General features: G+C 35.7%; 4 protein-coding genes across 4 annotated transcripts; 1 reads left to right on the top strand and 3 right to left on the bottom strand.

Annotated features, from left to right (window-relative positions):
- Positions 1-3,384: 3,384 nt before the first annotated feature.
- LOC137966739 (E3 ubiquitin-protein ligase SDIR1-like) lies at positions 3,385-5,041 on the bottom strand. The gene is made up of 3 exons (XM_068813441.1): positions 5,000-5,041; positions 3,940-4,065; positions 3,385-3,804 (listed from the first exon to the last, which is right to left on the bottom strand). Exons 1-3 carry the CDS (start codon positions 5,006-5,008, stop codon positions 3,679-3,681), a joined length of 261 nt encoding a protein of 86 aa, XP_068669542.1. The 5' UTR covers positions 5,009-5,041; the 3' UTR covers positions 3,385-3,678.
- Positions 5,042-6,685: 1,644 nt separating this feature from the next.
- On the top strand, positions 6,686-7,324 carry LOC137965177 (agamous-like MADS-box protein AGL15). Its single transcript, XM_068811552.1, has one exon. It carries the CDS (start codon positions 6,686-6,688, stop codon positions 7,322-7,324), a length of 639 nt encoding a protein of 212 aa, XP_068667653.1.
- Positions 7,325-13,899: 6,575 nt separating this feature from the next.
- On the bottom strand, positions 13,900-18,805 carry LOC137966363 (E3 ubiquitin-protein ligase SDIR1-like). The gene is made up of 9 exons (XM_068812952.1): positions 18,718-18,805; positions 16,959-17,142; positions 16,795-16,852; positions 16,572-16,627; positions 16,229-16,457; positions 15,817-15,936; positions 15,512-15,555; positions 14,454-14,579; positions 13,900-14,319 (listed from the first exon to the last, which is right to left on the bottom strand). The coding sequence occupies exons 2-9, from the start codon at positions 17,025-17,027 to the stop codon at positions 14,194-14,196; spliced, it is 828 nt and encodes a 275-aa protein (XP_068669053.1). The 5' UTR covers positions 17,028-17,142; positions 18,718-18,805; the 3' UTR covers positions 13,900-14,193.
- LOC137965178 (agamous-like MADS-box protein AGL29) lies at positions 18,725-19,318 on the bottom strand. The gene has a single exon (XM_068811553.1). It carries the CDS (start codon positions 19,316-19,318, stop codon positions 18,725-18,727), a length of 594 nt encoding a protein of 197 aa, XP_068667654.1.
- Between the last annotated feature and the right edge of the window lie 3,545 nt (positions 19,319-22,863).

Below are 22,863 nucleotides of genomic sequence, written 5' to 3' on the forward strand. Positions count from 1 at the left end.
TGGTTTAAACTTTATTCCAATCATTTAAAATCATTTTCAAAACCCTCCTCAATGCCAGCAAAGCTCTAAAAATCATCCTCTCTTGCTTCTCTATTTGATTTGCCTTCATTTTTTGCCATATTTCACTGAAATCCACCCTCCTTCAAACTAGAAATAGCAAAAATCATTGGTTTGCTCACATGCACCACTTCTTGGGCTTTTAGGATACCCATTCTCAAATCAACCATGGTTCAAATCAAGAGGACAACAAGGAAGGATCTCCCACCTAGGGAAGACAAATACTTTGCCAAAATACCATATTGGCACGACCACTTTTGGTAAAAGGGCCAAAGAAGCCACTACATGAAGATAATTTCTACTTGAGAGTATGGTAGAGACATCCCTGATTGACTTACTTGGCTTCTACTGGAAAGAGGTAGAAGGCTTTCATGAAGTATTCAAGCCATATATGCCCATATTAGAAGTTAACAATCCTTTTTACCCCACCTTGGTAAAAGTCTTCTACAATAATCTTGAAATGGTAGACATTGCAAACAGCTACTTGAAAATCCCTACATTTGTGAAGAAGACTCATATCACTCTTACAACAATTGAGCTCAACACCATTTTGGGCACCCCAATGCAAGGGCTCAAGCGTTACATGAAGGAGAGTTGGCCAAATAATTTATGTGATGAGCATCCTCAATCAATCTGAGGAAAGGGACTTTCTCACATCTCACTATAATCAACATCTTTTGGCATTGGACACTGACCCAACGCATTGAGCTTGACTTTGCCTACTTCTTGGTCCTATGGAAGATAGATGTAGGGAGCAATACATATGCAAGCGGTCTACCCTTTTTGGACAACTCATCACTATTATCCTCAACCGTCATGGAATCGATCTTAATGAAGAAGAAACCATACAAATAGATGACCATAGGAGAAATCAAAGTTGGAAAATTCAGCTTCGCCAAGTATAGAGGCAAGTGGGTTTCAAAAGTCTCAATAAGGAAGAAGGCATTAGTAAGAGAAGGCTTGTCAGATGAGCATAGTCCTAATCAGTTTGGTGAGGAGCAATTCAAGTTCATAAAGAGAAGAAGGTTTGAAGCCTCCTCGAGCTCTTACCAACTTTAGAGACTTGAGAATGATGTAGCCAAACTAGATTCAATCCCTCCTACGTTGCATCATCTCCTTCATTCTCCACCAGACCAGCCTCCACCTTCGGCTTAGTTAATTGACCTAGATTTGACCCTTGTATTCATTTTACATCTATCTTTGAAGGTCAAGTCATTTTGTATTTTTACAAATTTTGATTATAAACAAAAGGCCTTAAGCCATCTTTTGTGTGCACAACTATTCTCACATTTGCAATTTTTTCTTTTTTTACATATGATAAAAGGGGGAGAAGAATCAAAGTTAGCACTAAATTTTGCAAAAAATTGTATTCACAAATTCAGGGGGAGAAGCAAGTTAAGAACATGAAACTCAAATGCATATGGGTATTTTTATTTTTATTTTTTATAATTTACATTTTGTAATCATCAACAAGGGGGAAATTATTGACCTAGGTTGACTCCCATCCATATTTTGATGATTACAAAACTTAATTGAGCTAATAATTATAAATTAAGCATTTTTTATGCTAAGCTTTCAAGTGGCACAATTTCTTCAGTCTTTGCAAAGGAACCAACATATTCATCTTAAGACTTCAAACTCAAATAAATATCAAGTTGTTTTGAAGAAGAATATACAAAAAATTTGAAGACTTGAAGATTAAAGTAAAGTCAAGTAGGAACATCACAAGAACTCTAGCCATGTATGAGAACTGTCAGCCAACCTTCAATCAAAGATACACAAGAGTTTTGAAGCTTTAGGAAAAATTATTTTCAAAATCGTGCTTAGCTAATGTATATCCAGGTTTAAAACTTGCTAGAACACCTTAGGACAAGTTTTATCATGCTTAGAATCCATTTTAGAATACCGGCACTGGTCATGATTAATCATCCAAAGTGCAATTTGGCATGCAATAAAAAACCTAATCGATCAACCTAACTGGCTTGATCGATGAACTTGGTGGGCTTTTATCGATCATACAATATCCTACCACAATGAGTTGTAAAGCATGATCGGTCATCCGACTTGGATTTGATCGATCATATTAAGTCTAAGCATAATGAACTATAAGCATGATTGATCATAACAACTAGCTTGACTAATTGTACAAAAGTATGTCAAAAAGGTATATAAAGCATGATTGATCATACTGACTTCTGCACTATCAGGGCTACAAAGCATGACCGATCAATCGGATAGGGTTAATCGATCAATCATGTTTTCTCTTAAAGGCATAAAAATTTGTTAATCGATGTTATGATCGATCGACAAGCCTAAGGAATAAACAAAATATAATCGTTACACAGATTGATTGATCATATATTTCAAGTGATTGATCAATGCATTTTGATCGATCAACAAGCCTAATGAATAAAAAAAATATAGTCGTTACACACATTAATTGATCATATATTTCAAGTAATCGATCAATGTGTATGTCAACTTTTTTGGAAACGACTAGATAACACTAGTTTGGTGGGACTCTTAATCAAAAACATTTAATATCCATTTACTTAAAATTCCTATTCAAACCCACTTTTTAGAGAAAAAACTTGATTTTGCATTTCCTTTAAAATCTCTCAAAGTTTCTTTCCATCCTAGTATTATCAATCTCCATCAAGTTCTCTCTTGTGCTGAAAAGGACTGGAGACTTGGATCTCACTAGGAGAAAGTTAATTCTCCTACTCAAAGTGTAAGTTTTCTTTTTTTTTAATATATTTTACTTTGAAATTCTGTAGAGGTTTTCTAGAACCTCAAACTAGAAAAGGAAGCATGTGTATATCTCAATTCACCCCTCCATTCTTGAAAATCCACCCGAGCCTACAATTATCACATTTTCCCTTCAAGTCTTATATGACATTTACAAACAAATAGGCACTAGTTTGTAGAACTGATGCTTTCTCATGAAAGTCCATGGATATTGGAAAATTGATATAGGTCGATTTAACAGGTTACCAAACTTCTATTAATCACATGAAATACTACCAATATTTGGTGACAGGTTCATTTTTCGAGAGCCTTTTGGCATTGCTTTTGCTGAAACCAGTGCAATTGAATGTTGTTAAAATGGGGATGGGTCACACTAGCCAGTTGCGAGGATTTCGCGAATATCATGTCTCAGTAAAATATGCTGTCCCTGTTGCAATAAGATGACCAGAAGATTTGAATACGTTTCAGATAGGAAAATAATATTTGGGCGATAACGTCAGAGTTCTGTGCTGAACAGAACCATCAAGGAGAAAAAACCTCAACTACAAGTTTATATTTCTTTTAATTTAGAATACCCTTTTGCAATCTGCTCTCTTGCAAGCCAATGTAACACTGTTGAAACGGGGAGTTTCCACTCCAGCTTCCGCACTTAAAAACTACTTCTGTCAATCTTGCTACTAGATACACTGAGTGCTATAACCTAGATTTCCTTCCCATGTTGAAAAAGGAATTTTACATATTTGTGTCAATCTACAACTCTATCCATGTATTTAAATGCTTTGGTTTCGTGTATTTACTGACTACTTCCAACCAACCAAAAAGTTCTCCAACACATCAGACTAACGTCTGAGAGTGAACAGTTTGTTGCAAGAACTAAACCATGTATGAGCCTGCTACTCCGCTCTCTGGATTTTCCTGCCACCCAGATGCTGCTTTGAATTTGCAGACTGGGCAGGTTCCCTGTTGGCGCAACCACGGATCGATGCAGTTTGCATGAAACTGAAACACATTTGACAGTAGAAGTTAAATAACCAATCAACAAATCCAGTGGAACACTTAAGCAACTATGTAAATAGGCATCCACACAAATTTCCATTAACCCAAAAAGCTAATTGGTTCTAGTTTTAGAAAAACCTGATGCGGGCATGGAAGACTACGAATCAACTCTCCAACATTGACTTGTTCCAAGCAAACACTACAAGTGAGCTCATCATCGGGATTTTTGGTACACCCATCCAACTTAGATGAGTCCTGTCTTCTCTGCATAAAAGAAATAAACAACAACAGAAAGAACTGAGATGAAGAAACATAAGGAACCATATGGATGAGAGGGATTTTTTGTGCCTCATTGATACTTGGGCTAATGCACCAGAAGTCTTTCAAGTATTAAGACATGAGTGCTATAGTCCTAAGGCAGCATGTTTCCCATATTGCCTATAGGTCTTGTACCCTAGCTGCACCATTGAAATTTGAACATCCCCTGCTTCGTTGATTGGGACCACTGAGAGGAACAGCGAGCGAAAATAAATTTGAACAGGAAAGCAGTATTAAAAACCTATCGAAGAGTGGACAACTAGACAGGAGCTTGGAATGCCCAAGGCAACAAGTTCCCTAAGATTTGTGCATGTCATCTCAATAAAAAGACTTTAAACCACCAAGGTAGAAAATGGCAAGAGGGACCACTGACCACACGATATCAAAATGTTTTTAAGAGTTTATCAATCGTTTAACAGTGGAGTTGCCACCAAAGAAAATTACAAATTTAACTGACTTTTCCAGCCATCCATCTGTACAGATAATACAGCTTCCTGTATTATCCTGCATCTGTATCCTTTTAATCACCCCAAGATGAGGTATCACATGATGATGTTGACATAATCCTGAGAGAAAATCACCCTAGGCAGTACATGAAGATCCACTTATAGATATGAAAGAATAGTCTTAGTCACCAAGTTTGAACAAAAATACCGATATGAACATCCACCAACTGACCATAATAAGAGCCAAATGCAGGGAATATGACCATGTTGACATAGCCAACAAACAGAAACCGAAAAGCAAGACAATGTGGCATAATAAAGAAGAAGAAAAAAAGAAAAGAAAAAGGAAACCAGTAAGAATTTTCACATTACTAAAATAATAGATATTTGTGTATAGATAAGGCTCTCCCATCTAAATAAAGAAGAAACGATACCTCTGTCATGGATGCAGAAGAAGAAGCCTGCTGAAGTGATGATCCTCACCATAGAAGAGAAAGATATTGCATTAGTTCCTCCTCAAAATTTATCAGAGCATCTCATCCATGAAGAAAAAAAATGGCTCTCCATTGTTAGTCCAAAACCAAATAAAGCACACCCAAGGTCATGAACAGAGAACATGAAGAGACCATTAGACTGATCAATCAAATATAAATAAACAACATTTTAATACCTATTATTACAGACTGATATAGCAAACATAAGACCATAACTGAAGAACTTGAAACTTACTTTTGTGGACTTGATGACTGATGAGACTGAATTTTGTATTTGTGAACTGGAAGAGCATTAATCTCCTCCTCACTCATTGAGGGAGCACCAGGAGAATTATCACTGTCAAGTGCTCTCAGAGCATCGTAATCTGCAATGAAGTAAATGATGCAATTCAACCATATAGGCTTCCAAATACCTCCATGCAAGAGACTTCCCTTGCAGCTTTCCAGATACAAGGAACAATGCAAATAGTCAGTAAAGCTGCAAAGTTTTAGATTATACCGGCTGGCTCCATGCAAGAGACTTCCCTTGCAGCTTTCCCTAAGTAATAGATTTTTTTTATTTTTTTTGAACACATGATTTATTGATAAGAAGAGAAATATTAAGAAAGCAACAAAAAGAACAGTGAGTACAATTAACCACCTGCAATGGCCTTTGTTTGTGCAGCTACCACCTCCATGGTGCGTCCTGATTCTCGCTGCTCAAGTGTCTCACCAAGACAAGCAATCACCTTTAAACCTTGAGAAAGGGCATAAACAATCTTGTCTCCAACAAACTGCCATTACATGTATAAAAATGAAAGGAAAATTTTCAGAACTAATATAATTATTCTGCAAAAGGATCCGATTAAGAAAGCATTTTTTTACAAACAACATTTATTTAATTGGGTTTAAGCCAGTATGATCAGGAGGTCAGTATATAAAGTCAGGCTATGACTGATGAAACATCAGCGGGACCTTCAATCCTCACTTAAAATTAAATGGTTTAAGCAGTCAAGATGCATGGTACCAATCAAAGAAAAATTAGCTTGCCCAGAAGAACATGACTTATAAGAAGGAAATAAGTGATATGCAAGAAACTAATGTTTGCACTATTCAGGATCCCTTTAAAGCAACTGAAAATGACTTACTTCATTGGATTCATTCAGTAGACTTCTTCTCTCTGAATGGCTAACCCCGAGATTTTACTTTTAAAATATCTAAATTCTCACTCTGAAAATAGTCATTAAAAATAATGAATTTATAACCCCGAGATTTTATTTTCACCTAAACATTACAACCTTAGGATCCAGATTTTATCAGCAAGGAAAGGAAATAATGGCTAAAATACGAATATCGTTGTATTTCAAAACCGTTGTGTCTGTTAGGACAGCAAATCTCCTGGATTCAGTTTATGCCCCGAGATTACGATTACAACCCTGAGATTATTAAAACCAAATCTCTTGAGCAAGATCCTGTAACAAGCTACTGCAAGACAACTCATTTCCTACTGAAACACAACCCGGCTTCCTAGATTTTTTATCACACAAAATAAATCAAATAAACGGTAAAGAAATCAGTTGATCTGCTCTGTTATCTCTTTAACAGAGAAATTTTCAGCGAGAGCAGAGAAAGAAAAAAAGTGAAAGAATGGGGATGGGAAAGAGAAAGCTGGAGATGAAGAAGATTGAGAATCGCCAAGCTTTGCAAGTCACCTTCTCCAAGCGGAAGAAGGGACTGTTCAAGAAAGCTGAGCAACTCTCCCTTCTAACCGGCGCTTCCGTCTTCGTCGTTGCCTTCTCTCCCGCCGGCAGGCCCTTTGTCTTCGGAGACGAGGGTTTGTTGCAGCGCTATCTCGAAGGCGAGACGAACATCCCAAAGGCGGTGGAAGACGAAGATCCCTTTGTCTCCTTGGACAACATCGACTTGGAGCAATGCACCCTTGATGAGCTCGAGCTTTTGATCGCCAATCTGCAGGAGGAAGAAGCCACGATACTGGAGCTCGCGGACGAATTGAATGCGACCAAGCCGGCCTCTGGGCAGCAGTTGACGTCGGAGGCTGCACCTGCTGCTGTAATTGACGGAGTGGAGGCTACCCAACTGTATCACGATCTTGAGATATTTCTTATGGACACCGAAGAAGAAGGAAATACCTCGTCCAAGATTTCGCTACCGTCGGAAGATTTCTTTAATGATTTGCCGCCACTGGATGTCTCCGACGAAGATTTCTTTAATGATTTACCGCCACTGGATGTCTCCGACTACTACCTGGATTCATTGCTGCGTTGATGTTGGTTTTTTTTTTAATTTTTATACTGTTTGGTTGCTCAATGATCCAGCGAGCTCGTTAATCCTCGTCCAGTATATCTCTGCAGGTATCTTCATTATTCTCATCAATCCAGTAAATCTCTGGAAAGTTGCCTCCGAGCCAGCACACAGATTACTGAATATTGCTCGACTCTTCGCTGGGCTGTACTCTAGCCCGTTATACGCTGACATAACTTGCTGGTTCATCGCCAACCTATATCTTTTATTGCCTCTGCTGGAAATTCATCTAGCATGTTACGGATTGATCTCTCTGTTCCTATAATTGATGTCTATCGTCAATCAAGCATCTCTGTCAGATTGGTTTATTTCCGGAAGTTCCCGCTCTGTCTCTGCTGGTTCACGGTAATCGGGTGGTTCTCGTCCTGTTATTGATGTGGCTTGATTTATTTTTCCGAAATTTTCTTTCACTCTGCTGCTGAGTTGCTGTTCCGCTCTGTTTGGATGCCAGCGCTCTCCGAGGAAGACGACCGACCCTGACGAAAAGACGCATTGTTGAAAATTTTAATTTTTCCTAAGTTAGGAAACTCATCGCTGGTTTTGAGTCTCGCGCCGAACTGCGCCTGTTCTGACCCAACCCGGACCGAGCCGACATCACCCCGTGATCCTGCTGCCCCAGCTTTTGCTTCCGTTATGCTGAGTTAACTCGGGTCAACTCGGACCGACACAAGCCTGTCCTATTCAACTCGGTCCGATCAACCCGACTTGACCCACTACTTACAGAAGATAGGAGTGTGCCCCACATCCAGCATGAGTTATGACTGGAGTATGGAGCGATGTCATACGGTTTGGAGTGATTTTACTTTCACTTATCTTATGCCAACTGGGCCTCATGGAAGAGACCACCAGCGTGATAGGGAGTGTTGGAAGATATGGAGAACTATCATTTTATATGAGAATATCCTATACACCATTAGTAGTAAGTTGGGAGTTTATGTTCTCTCACCACAAGCTTGAGGGGGAGTGTTGGAAGATGGACCAAGCCAACACAACCAAGGCCTACAAATGTAATGTATTGGAAGATGGGGCCCCAGCCCATAAGACCAAGGAAGGCCCACACATCCAAAAGATATAGAAGATGGGCCCAACCCATAAGACCAAGGAAGGCCCACACATCCAAGAGATGTAGAAGATGGGCTCAAGGCCCACAGACCAAGGAGAAGGCCCACATACCCCATACAACGATGGCAAGATGGTAAATAAAGAGTCATCTCATAGAGATAGCATTAATGTAATTAGGTTAAGTTCTAGGGGCATTATTGTAATATTATAATTTAATTAATCTATAAATTGAGCTTAGGGGAAGGGTTAGGATAACAAATCCAAAACCTCTTCTTCCTCCCATTCCCAATGGGTGTCTCACTCTTTTTCCCCATGAACTAAATCCACGGAGTCTTGAAAATCAACAATTATAATTCCTGATTTAATTAAGGCTAATTTCTAAATATACCTTCTTAGATATCATTTTTCTTAATTAATTAAAATTTGAATGTGATAAAAAATTAGGAATAAATTTCTTCACTTAAACAGAACTTTCTCCATTCAAAATTCAAAAATTGAACTAGGAGGAAAGACACAAGAGATTCTCCTAGCTACAAGTCAAGTTAAAGGAAGTTGATGAAAAACTTGATTTTGTTTCATCCTAGTTTCCCATTATATTGCAGACCCATAATCCATTTGAGAAAGAGAAAAGTTGATGTTCTTGGATTATCGGAAAGAATGATTATACTTATATGTTTTTCGTTTGATACTTGTACACATTTTGTAATCATTTGAACTTCTTTCTAGCGTACGAAAGCGTAAAATTCATAAAAGCACTTTGAATCAAAAGGCACATGTAGATAAAAATAAAATCTTAGTTTATTTTAGATAGTTTGATTTGTTTAAAATAAAATAATTTTAACATGTTTTTAACTTTTCAATAAATTTTTTTAAATAATTATTTATTTAACATAATTTATCAATATAAATGATAAAAATTACTTAATTTTATAATATCAGTATTTTTAATTTTTTAATAGCTAAATTCGCTCTCACAAATTTGAAATCAAATATATTGTTAAAATCCTTAATTTATATAAATAAAAAAGTGGTTATTTTACATAAAATTACTCTGATCGATTTAATTTTTATAGGATATAAAATGAAAAAAGATAAACCAATAACATATAAAATGAAAAGAGACAAACCAAAAAAAATCCTCCAGCAAGTGACTTCTTATTTGCTAGTGTTGGATTTATTTTAATGAATACTACATTTAGCATTCCTCCTAGTGACAGCGCAATTTATCCAAAAAATAAAATAATAAGGGTTCAAGTCCATCACAAAACTACTAGCCAGGATTAGGATGTCATTTCCCAATTAATCATCACAGGATTTCTCCTAGCATTTGGAAATGTGGGATAATTTACGTGAAAAGCCCCTCATAGCCCTGTCTAAACAGATAGACAATAACCCTAAAACAAAGGCAACATAAATAAGGTAAAAACTGAACATGGAACAAACTAAGTCCAACAAAACAAACACTCCACTCTAATACCATGCTAAGAGCAGATCTAAGTCCACATCAAAATGACTAGTTGAAGTTAGGAAATATGCTTATATCGTGGATTTCCAAGAAACAACACTCAATAGCCTTGTCTACCATTGAAAAGGAATATGTTGCAACCAGAAGTTATTGTACTCAACTTTTGTAAATGAAACATCAATTAGAGGATTATAGCTTAGAGCAAAACAAAATGTCAGTATATTGTGAAAATACGAGTACTATAAGCTTAGGTAAGAACCTAATTGACCACTCTCTGTGAAAACATATTGAAATTGGACTCAATGTCATACAAGAGCTAGTTCAAACCAAGGTAATTAAATTAGAGCTTGTTCCTACATAAAATCCACTTGCGGGTTTACTCTGGATATGGCATGATCGATCAATGTTGAAGGCATGATCAATCAACTTAAATAGCATGATCGATCAATTTAAACCAAATGATAGATCAACATAATTCGATTGATCAATCAACCATGGTGGAAAATGATTTTAAATATGGTTTAAACTTTATTCCAATCATTTGAAATCATTTTCAATACCCTCCTCAACGCCAGCAAAGCTCTGAAAATCATCCTCTCTTGCTTCTCTGTTTGATTTGCCTTCATTTTTTGCCATATTCACTGAAATCCATCCTCCTTCAACCTAGAAATCGCAAAAATCATTGGTTTGTTCACATGCACCACTTCTTGGGCTTTTAGGATACCCATTCTCAAATCAACCATGGTTCAAATCAAGAGGACCACAAGGAAGGATCTCCTACCTAGGGAAGACAAATACTTTGCCAAAATACCGTATTGGCACGACCACTTTTGGTAAAAGGGCTGAAGAAGCCACTACTTGAAGAATTTTCTACTTGAGAGTATGGTAGAGACATCCCTGATTGACTTCCTTGGCTTCTGCGGGAAAGAAGTAGAAGGCTTTCATGAAGTATTCAAGCCATATATGCCCATATTAGAAGCTAACAATCCTTTTTACCCCACCTTGGTAAAAGTCTTCTACAATAATCTTGAAGTGGTAGACATTGCAAATGGCTACTTGAAAATCCCTACATTTGTCAAGAAGACTCATATCACTCTTACAACAATTTTGCTCAACACCATTTTGGGCACCCCAATGCAAGGGCTCAAGCGTTACATGAAGGAGAGTAAGCCAAATAATTTATGTGATGAGCATCCTCAATCAATCTAAGACACCATCCCACTCGTCTTCAATGTTGGAAGTTCCTAGGAAATCAAAATCAAATGTCAAAACATGAAGTTGAGATTCTTCAAGAAGATAGTCACACACATCCTCAATCTGAGGAAAGGGACCTTCTCACATCTCACTATAATCAACATCTTTTGACTTTGGACACTGACCCAACACATTGAGCTTGACTTTGCCTACTTCTTGGTCCTATGGAAGATAGATGTAGGAGCAATACATATGCAAGCAGTCTACCCTTTTTGGACAGCTCATCACTATTATCCTCAAGCGTCATGGAATCGATCTTAATGAAGAAGAAACCATACAAACAGATGACCATAGGAGAAATCAAAGTTGGAAAATTCAGCTTCGCCAAGTATAGAGGCAAGTGGGTTTCAAAAGTCTCAATAAGGAAGAAGGCATTAGTAAGAGAAGGCTTGTCAGATGAGCATAGTCCTAATCAGTTTGATGAGGAGCAATTCAAGTTCATAAAGAGAAGAAGGTTTGAAGCCTCCTCGAGCTCTTACCAACTTTAGAGACTTGAGAATGATGTAGCCAAACTAGATTCAATCCCTCCTACGTTGCATCATCTCCTTCATTCTCCACCAGACCAGCCTCCACCTTCGACTTAGTTAATTGACCTAGATTTGACCCTTGTATTCATTTTACATCTATATTTGAAGGTCAAGTCATTTTGTATTTTTACAAATTTTGATTATAAATAAAAGGCCTTAAGCCATCTCTTGTGCGCACAACTATTCTCACACTTGCAGTTTTTTTTTTTTTTTTTACATATGATAAAAGGGGGAGAAGAATCAAAGTTAGCACTAAATTTTGCAAAAATTTGTATGCACAAATTCAGGGGGAGAAGTCGGTTAAGAACATGAAACTCAAATGCATATGGGTATTTTTATTTTTATTTTTTATAATTTACATTTTGTAATCATCAACAAGGGGGAAATTATTGACCTAGGTTGACTCCCATCCATATTTTGATGATTACAAAACTTAATTGAGCTAATAATTATAAATTAAGCATTTTTATGCTAAGCTTTCAAGTGGCACAATTTCTTCAGTCTTTGCAAAGGAACCAACATATTCATCTTAAGACTTCAAACTCAAATAAATATCAAGTTGTTTTGAAGAAGAATATACAAAAAATTTGAAGACTTGAAGATTAAAGTAAAGTCAAGTAGGAACATCACAAGAACTCTAGCCATGTATGAGAACTGTCAGCCAACCTTCAATCAAAGATACACAAGAGTTTTGAAGCTTTAGGAAAATTTATTTTCAAAATCGTGCTTAGCTAATGTATATCCAGGTTTAAAACTTGCTAGAACACCTTAGGACAAGTTTTATCGTGCTTAGAATCCATTTTAGAATACCGGCACTGGTCATGATTAATCATCCAAAGTGCAATTTGGCATGCAATAAAAAGCCTAATCGATCAACCTAATTGGCTTGATCGATGAACTTGGTGGGCTTTTATCGATCATACAATATCCTACCACAATGAGTTGTAAAGCATGATCGGTCATCCGACTTGGATTTGATCGATCATATTAAGTCTAAGCATAATGAACTATAAGCATGATTGATCATAACAACTAGCTTGACCAATTGTACAAAAGTATGTCAAAAAGGTATATAAAGCATGATTGATCATACTGACTTCTGCACTATCAGGGCTACAAAGCATGACCGATCAATCGGATAGGGTTAATCGATCAATCATGTTTTCTCTTAAAGGCATAAAAATTTGTTAATCGATGTTATGATCGATCGACAAGCCTAAGGAATAAACAAAATATAATCGTTACACAGATTGATTGATCATATATTTCAAGTGATTGATCAATACATTTTGATCGATCAACAAGCCTAATGAATAAAAAAAATATAGTCGTTACACACATTAATTGATCATATATTTCAAGTAATCGATCAATGTGTATGTCAACTTTTTTGGAAACGACTAGATAACACTAGTTTGGTGGGACTCTTAATCAAAAACATTTAATATCCATTTACTTAAAATTCCTATTCAAACCCACTTTTTAGAGAAAAAACTTGATTTTGCATTTCCTTTAAAATCTCTCAAAGTTTCTTTCCATCCTAGTATTATCAATCTCCATCAAGTTCTCTCTTGTGCTGAAAAGGACTGGAGACTTGGATCTCACTAGGAGAAAGTTAATTCTCCTACTCAAAGTGTAAGTTTTCTTTTTTTTTAATATATTTTACTTTGAAATTCTGTAGAGGTTTTCTAGAACCTCAAACTAGAAAAGGAAGCATGTGTATATCTCAATTCACCCCTCCATTCTTGAAAATCCACCCGAGCCTACAATTATCACATTTTCCCTTCAAGTCTTATATGACATTTACAAACAAATAGGCACTAGTTTGTAGAACTGATGCTTTCTCATGAAAGTCCATGGATATTGGAAAATTGATATAGGTCGATTTAACAGGTTACCAAACTTCTATTAATCACATGAAATACTACCAATATTTGGTGACAGGTTCATTTTTCGAGAGCCTTTTGGCATTGCTTTTGCTGAAACCAGTGCAATTGAATGTTGTTAAAATGGGGATGGGTCACACTAGCCAGTTGCGAGGATTTCGCGAATATCATGTCTCAGTAAAATATGCTGTCCCTGTTGCAATAAGATGACCAGAAGATTTGAATACGTTTCAGATAGGAAAATAATATTTGGGCGATAACGTCAGAGTTCTGTGCTGAACAGAACCATCAAGGAGAAAAAACCTCAACTACAAGTTTATATTTCTTTTAATTTAGAATACCCTTTTGCAATCTGCTCTCTTGCAAGCCAATGTAACACTGTTGAAACGGGGAGTTTCCACTCCAGCTTCCGCACTTAAAAACTACTTCTGTCAATCTTGCTACTAGATACACTGAGTGCTATAACCTAGATTTCCTTCCCATGTTGAAAAAGGAATTTTACATATTTGTGTCAATCTACAACTCTATCCATGTATTTAAATGCTTTGGTTTCGTGTATTTACTGACTACTTCCAACCAACCAAAAAGTTCTCCAACACATCAGACTAACGTCTGAGAGTGAACAGTTTGTTGCAAGAACTAAACCATGTATGAGCCTGCTACTCCGCTCTCTGGATTTTCCTGCCACCCAGATGCTGCTTTGAATTTGCAGACTGGGCAGGTTCCCTGTTGGCGCAACCACGGATCGATGCAGTTTGCATGAAACTGAAACACATTTGACAGTAGAAGTTAAATAACCAATCAACAAATCCAGTGGAACACTTAAGCAACTATGTAATAGGCATCCACACAAATTTCCATTAACCCAAAAAGCTAATTGGTTCTAGTTTTAGAAAAACCTGATGCGGGCATGGAAGACTACGAATCAACTCTCCAACATTGACTTGTTCCAAGCAAACACTACAAGTGAGCTCATCATCGGGATTTTTGGTACACCCATCCAACTTAGATGAGTCCTGTCTTCTCTGCATAAAAGAAATAAACAACAACAGAAAGAACTGAGATGAAGAAACATAAGGAACCATATGGATGAGAGGGATTTTTTGTGCCTCATTGATACTTGGGCTAATGCACCAGAAGTCTTTCAAGTATTAAGACATGAGTGCTATAGTCCTAAGGCAGCATGTTTCCCATATTGCCTATAGGTCTTGTACCCTAGCTGCACCATTGAAATTTGAACATCCCCTGCTTCGTTGATTGGGACCACTGAGAGGAACAGCGAGCGAAAATAAATTTGAACAGGGAAGCAGTATTAAAAACCTATCGAAGAGTGGACAAATAGACAGGAGCTTGGAATGCCCAAGGCAACAAGTTCCCTAAGATTTGTGCATGTCATCTCAATAAAAAGACTTTAAACCACCAAGGTATAAAATGGCAAGAGGGACCACTGACCACACGATATCAAAATGTTTTTAAGAGTTTATCAATCGTTTAACAGTGGAGTTGCCACCAAAGAAAATTACAAATTTAACTGACTTTTCCAGCCATCCATCTGTACAGATAATACAGCTTCCTGTATTATCCTGCATCTGTATCCTTTTAATCACCCCAAGATGAGGTATCACATGATGATGTTGACATAATCATGAGAGAAAATCACCCTAGGCAGTACATGAAGATCCACTTATAGATATGTAAGAATAGTCTTAGTCACCAAGTTTGAACAAAAATACCGATATGAACATCCACCAAGTGACCATAATAAGAGCCAAATGCAGGGAATATGACCATGTTGACATAGCCAACAAACAGAAACCGAAAAGCAAGACAATGTGCCATAATAAAGAAGAAGAAAAAAAGAAAAGAAAAAGGAAACCAGTAAGAATTTTCACATTACTAAAATAATAGATATTTTTGTAGATAAGGCTCTCCCATCTAAATAAAGAAGAAACGATACCTCTGTCATGGATGCAGAAGAAGAAGCCTGCTGAAGTGATGATCCTCACTGTAGAAGAGAAAGATATTGCATTAGTTCCTCCTCAAAATTTATCAGAGCATCTCATCCATGAAGAAAAAAAATGGCTCTCCATTGTTAGTCCAAAACCAAATAAAGCACACCCAAGGTCATGAAAAGAGAACATGAAGAGACCATTAGACTGATCAATCAAATATAAATAAATAACATTTTAATACCTATTATTACAGACTGATATAGCAAACATAAGACTATAACTGAAGAACTTGAAACTTACTTTTGTGGACTTGATGACTGATGAGACTGAATTTTGTATTCGTGAACTGGAAGAGCATTAATCTCCTCCTCACTCATTGAGGGTGCACCAGGAGAATTATCACTGTCAAGTGCTCTCAGAGCATCGTAATCTGCAATGAAGTAAACGATGCAATTCAACCATATAGGCCTCCAAATAAATCTTCAGTCATATGAAGACAAAAACTACAGAAACAGGACAAATGCTCTAAAAGTTCGGTATAGACCTCACAGTTAGAAACAGCCGGAAGATTAAACAAGACAAATTCTTGACTCATTTTCGTAAGATTTAAAGGGCAAAACATAAACTTCTAATAAGTAATAGCCACTAGTTCTCCACCAAATCTCTTAAAATATTTATGATGCAAAACAAATGCATCCTTGCATAACTACACATTTTCATACCCAAGTCATCAAATTCATGATCAAGCAGTGCAAATTGGAGTCTGAGGCCCTGCAATCTTCCTCTCATTGCAAAAGCAATAGAAGGTGGCATTTGAAGCCGTAACTCGAAGTGACCAAGCAGGCCACTGGCTGCTGCCGCATGAGCCTGGGCCTGGGCTTGAAGTTGTTGACAAGTTGCATACATCCTGAGGCTTGTAGCCATAAGAAAAACACCCAAAACCAACCAAACCTACAAAAAAGAAAGAAATGTATCTTCTTAGAAGATAATATAAAATGCTGCATTATCTTCTTAGCATGCAAAGCAGTTTCTATAGACAAAATACTAATTAAAGTCTAGGAATACCAGAAAGTTTGGTGACAACTGATGTGAGTTCAGTATCATGAACAGCAACAGAACTGCTGGAATAATCAGATTCAGCAAGGATTAGAGTTAAGAGATATAAAGGGGAGATCATCTCCATCATTTTTTTAACCCACATAAGGAGAAAAGCAAAAGATATTAATCCAAGGGGCCATAAAAAATGAAAGAAAAAAAAAGGTGAGGAAAGTGAGAGAGAAAACGGTACCTGTGACAAGAAAAGCCATTGAATTGGTATTCACTGGCCGACCCCCAGGATGCACACGCTGGATGTTAGAACATAAATGAGAAATGCTCAACCAAATGAGCTTACATGTGCAAAATATACAAAAAATAACTCATCAACAAAAATTGATCACGTCAAGAATGTACCACAGCACGCCTTTCTGGGATGAATCCACTCTCTAGGTCCGCTCTAGTCCCTCGGAAACCAAAACTCATCTTTGCTGGAGTTAAATGAAGTAAATATCCACTAACAGAGTGTAAAATTATCAGAATCTCTCCAAATCTGATGCCTTCACTGAATAGCTAGTCAAAATAACTTCTGCTAGTAAACCTGGGAAATGACAATACATTAGTAGAAATAACAAGTGAATGTAGGTTCGCTGGACAACAAGTGAACGTAGTTGCATTAAAAACAAGTGAACGTGAATTTTTTTTACCAGATATGCATTATAAATTTTGAAAAAGAAAAGAAAAGAAAACTCAAACAAGCATTCTTAGATAGAAATGAAAAAGAATTTTAAAACACTTGAAAAATCAAAATCAATCCATCTGCATGGAGAACACCATTGCAGACTTGAAACCTCCAGAAGGGGTGACTCAGAACTCAGGTTAAATGTATAATCCCTTACCTAAATAACTTTCAACAGCAGTTAGAAATAGGGCATATATGACTCATAATACAGATAATAAGCTTTCTAACAGCAAGATTTACTGTATTGCATTTCCTCAACACAATGGTTGTATTTGGTTGTATTTTGAGAGAGCTTTTTATCAATACTGCACAGGTCAAAGACAACAGCATATTTAGTTCATGCAAATATGTTGCTGACAAAAGCCCATAAAAGGAAACAAAGATGTGATATCCAAGTGTTCGGATACTCTTTGAATTGAGTATTTGAATGCCCAACACAAATACTTTAAAAAAATACTTCACTAATCATTAGAACAGACCACCAAGTGCAAGCACCGTGAATAAAATTTTAAAACAACCCTTTCTACCTTTGAAGTGAAAAAAAAAATTGCCATCCTACTCTTTTTTTGGTTTTAGTAATAAAGAGTCAAGAAAGCAAAAAATATTTTGCTTTCAAGGATAGTAAATTATGTTGAAAGTGAAACTACACACACCTAAGCATTCAATAACATATAAAATGAAAAGGGACAAACCAAAAAAATCCTCCAGCAAGTGACTTCTTATTTGCTAGTGTTGGATTTATTTTAATGAATACTACATTTAGCATTCCTCCTAGTGACAGTGCAATTTATCCAAAAAATAATATAATAAGGGTTCAAGTCCATCACAAAACGACTAGCCAGGATTAGGATGTCATTTCCCAATTAATCATCACAGGATTTCTCCTAGCATTTGGAAATGTGGGATAATTTACGTGAAAAGCCCCTCACAGCCCTGTCTAAACAGATAGACAACAACCCTAAAACAAAGGCAACATAAATAAGGTAAAGCTGAGCATGGAACAAACTAAGTCCAACAAAACAAACACGCCACTCTAATACCATGTTAATAACGGATCCAAGTCCACATCAAAATGACTAGAACCCAAGTAATCATTCAATCCTAGAACCAGAATTGAAGGGTTAATAATCGTCTTCTACCTTTGATTTAAGAAAAATATAAAACTAATTTACATCTCTTCCAGTCTCCAGACGGGCAAGAGATTTACAGAAACCAATACACAAGCCGCCATGAAGTAAATACGGTAAAGAAGTAAACTGAGCAAGAATTATTATTCAATCCAAAAGAGAGTTTTGAGAGTCAAGTAATTAATTAGAATAAGGTATAATCATCTCTCTACAGAATAAAAAACCAAATGTGTCAAATACAGAAATACAGTGTGAGAACCCAGAAATGGTGAGCAATCAAACAGTATAAAAATTAAAAAAACCCAACCCCAGGATCAGGCATAGAAGCCCAGGTAGTAGTCGGAGGCCTCCAGTGGCGGCAAATCATTAAAGAAATATTCCGATGCTGACGAAATCTTGGACGAGGTATTTCCTTCTTCTTCGGTCTCCATAAGAAATATCTCAAGATCGTCATACAGTTGTGTAGCCTCCACTCCGTCAATTACAGCAGCAGGTGCAGCCTCCAACGTCGGGAACGTCAACTGCTGCCCAGAGGCCGGCTTTGTCGCATTCAATTCGTTCGCGAGCTTCAGTATATTGGCTTCTTCCTCCTCCAGATTGGCGACCAAAAGCTCGAGCTCATCAACGCTGCATTGCTCCAAGTCGATGTTGTCCAGGGACAAATGCTCTTCGTCTTCCACCGCCTTTGGGAAGTTCGTCTCGCATTCGAAGTAGTGCTGCATCAAACCCTCGTCTCCGAAGACAAAGGGCCTACCGGCGGGAGAGAAGGCAACAACGAGGACTGAAGCGCCGGTTAGAATGGAGAGTTGATCAGCTTTCTTGAACAGTCCCTTCTTCCGCTTCGAGAAGGTGACTTGCAGAGCTTGACGATTCTCAATCTTCTTCATCTCCGGCTTCCTCTTTCCCATGGCTTCTCACTCGCTTCTCTTTCTCTGCTCTCGCTCTAAATTTTTTCTTAAGAAACAACATCGCAGAACTGATTCCTTTATAAAGACGCAAAAAAAACTTTACCGTTTATTTCATTTCTTTGTCTGATAAAAATCTAAGCAACCTGCTTTCCTAATTTATCACCATTGCTTTGGTAGTTTCCTATTTGATGTTAAAATATATGAACGAAATTGGTAGTTTTTCTATTTGATTTGATGTTTAGGCAACAGAGGGCAGAGTGGTTATTAAAAAATTAACAATACGGATATTATATAATTAAGTATTTTTTATCATTTATATTGATAAATTAAGTTAAATAACTAATTATTTTTAAAAATTATTAATAAATTAATAACATGTTAAAATTATTTATTAATTTAAAACGTGTTAAAATTATTTTATTTTAAACAAATCAAACTATCTAAAATAAAATTTAAATCAATTAAATTAAATTTATATAATTAAATACCCTTTTTATTTGATAAATTCCTTATATTTAATAAATATTTTAAGAGTGAGAATTTAGATATTTTAAAGTAAAATTTTGAAATTATAAAAATAAGGATTTTTTAAATATTTTTATTTTTATTTTTATAAATTCCTTATTTTTAATGACTATTTTTAAAGTGAGAATTTAGTTATTTTAAAGTAAAAATTTGATTAACATTTGGATATTATAAAAATTAGGATTTTTAATCATTTTAATTTATTTTATTTTATTAAAAAATATTTTTTTGGATTATTCATTAATTTAAAATTTTAAAAATATATTTTATTTAATTTAAATAAAACTATGTCATAAAATTAAATCTATAAAAGTAATTTGTATAGTATAATACCCTCTTTTATTTAAATAAATTTATGATTTTTAATATTGTATTTAATTAATATTTAAAGAGAGAATTTAGATATTAAAAAGTAACAAGTTGATTAAGCATTTGGGCATTATAAAAATAAAAATTGGTAAAGTATTTTATTTTGATATATTTAATTAAATAAATAAATATGATTATTATTTTTTATAATTATTAATTCAAACAATTTAAAATCTTTCTTAACTTATTAATAAAAAAATTAAATAAAAAATATCTTATAAAAATTAAATCTATTAGAATATTTTATTAATAAATTTCTTACATACCTCCCCCCTCTTTAGAGTCCTCATCACTAGAGTTGCATGACTATGAAAAAAGCTCATTTTTGCTGCCTTACTACCCATTATTCCACTTATTCTTTTTCGAATTCTTTATGCATTGGATAATAGGGAAAATGAGATATATCTTAATTGTTGTTAGCTAGTTTTCTTATCTATGTTTTCTTTGTATATTCAAGACATGATTTTGATGCTTCTAAGTAGAACTTCTAACACATAAGCATTTTATATCTCGCCATTTCAAAAACTTTCAGATTAAAAAGGTGGTTTTGATTAGTTATTTTCTAATAGTCAAAGAAAACCAGAAGAGGTGGGGCAACACTCCACTTAGGGGTGACACCAAGCTAAATTGACTTGGAAACCGTTCGAGCTTGCCTCGAAAAAGTCTTGGCTCAATTCAGTTTTTCTTGAGTTTGGCTCGAGCGCAAACTAGAAATAAGGCTCATTAAGTATAACAAGCCAAATTCGAGATTTTTCAAGCTCGACTTATTAGTTCGTGAGCCAACTTGTTAGCATAATTTTTTTTATGAAAATACCTTTTACTCCAATAGGTCTCGTCAATTCCCTCTTTAGTTAGTTGATAGTTGTTCTTATTTACCTCAAATACGATCGATCGTTCAACCTTTTTTTATCCCTCAACATCTAACGTTGTTGTTTACCAATGGAATAAACACTATTGGTAGAGGTGTTTGCTCTTTCTTTTTACGTCTATTAAGTTGGTAACTATACATTAGTATGCTCCATTGCAAACTCTAGGACACATTCTACAATAGCTTGCAACTCAATGGTACTAAGTTCATCACAATATTTTTTTTTATATTTTTTATAGTTTTAAATGTTGGTTGGAGCTCGAGTTCAAAGTATTCAGATCAAGCCAAGCTCAAACATATGCAGGTTCGAGCTTGGCTTGACTTGATGCCACCCCTAGCCTTCACCTCCCTACTACTTAAAACTAGATAATAGGAAGAGAGCTTCCCTGGTCAATTTTTTATTTTATTTTATTTTATTTTATTTTAACGTTTGGATGATATCATACTAGGTCAATGGCGGTCAAATCAAGTTCACCCAGGTTGAACCGAAGCTAGTTATTTCACTACATCAATTTTTTTAACATTAGTTTGATCGATTTTTGCATATATTTTCTCATCACTACTTTAGGTGATAAGAAAATTAAAAAATATTTCAAGGTAGAAATACGTTTGGAGGGACCATTGTCTTAATGTTTCTTGGAAATAAATCTGAACAATCATTGGCTCAGTTGTTCCAATGGAACCGTGCACAATCATAACATGTGACCTATTAAACACATGAATTGGGCCTATCTAAGTTTTGTAGGGAAGGCAAAAACATAGGATCCAGGATAGAACCACTGAACCAGCTACACATAAAGCTAATAATATCCATATTTGTCATCAATGTCATAAAAAAATGTCTTCAGATTTAAATCTCGAGATCTTTACTTCTAAAAATTTCCTTGGGATCATGGTTTGAATTAAAAAGACTCCTCTCGAAGAGTTATTCAAGAAAGTCCAATAAAAGATCCTCAGAAGCTACCAAGGAAGAAACAAATTTTGTGTTGTTTTTTCCATGAATAAAAGAGAATGTCCATTCTAGGTAACTGTTTTCCAAACATAACTCCTTTAATTTACAATGTTTTCTTTTAAATAAAATGAAGAATTTAATAGAGAGATGAAGCTCCTAAGGGCAACAAGCAATAATAACACGAACCTATGACTCTCATAAAAACATAAAAAATGTAAATACATTTGTGAAAAAAATATGCATAAGCAATCGTGACAATGTATTAATTACAAACTAAAACATATTCAATAACACTCAGAATAAGAGTGGTTCGCATATAGATTACACCTCCACAAGAGAGCAAGTAATGCATAAAATTTGGCCCTATAAGCTATAACTTCTCACCTTTATTTTCATCTCTTTAAGCATGTCTTCAAGGCCTACACGTTGTGCACCTAGACTTTCCAGTTGCCTCTGCACATATGAGCTTATGTAAGGAATTGATAGCTTTATACTACAGATTGAAATTCTAAAAGACCATAGCTCCGAGTAGATAGAAAGATTGGAATTCTAAAAGACCATAGCTATGAATCCTGAAAATCAATGTTTTGGTACCATGTTGATTTTTCAGGACTCCATTGAGAAAGAAGAAGAACACACATTGGAGATAAGAGAGGAGGAAGAATGGGGTTCACGACATGTGTCCAAACTCTTCCCCTTAAGCTCTATCTATAACTAATAAAAATATAATATTATAATTATGTCATTCACCCTAGTAAGAGTGAAGAAGACACAAGAAACATAAACTAATTACATAAATGATATCCTAATTACATCATATCTTCCTACAAC

Source organism: Aristolochia californica, unplaced genomic scaffold, assembly GCF_029961685.1.
Source record: "Aristolochia californica isolate CCGP_79_NKW_82.1479 unplaced genomic scaffold, dmAriCali1.0.hap1 SCAF_5, whole genome shotgun sequence".
Taxonomy (NCBI): Eukaryota; Viridiplantae; Streptophyta; class Magnoliopsida; order Piperales; family Aristolochiaceae; genus Aristolochia; species Aristolochia californica.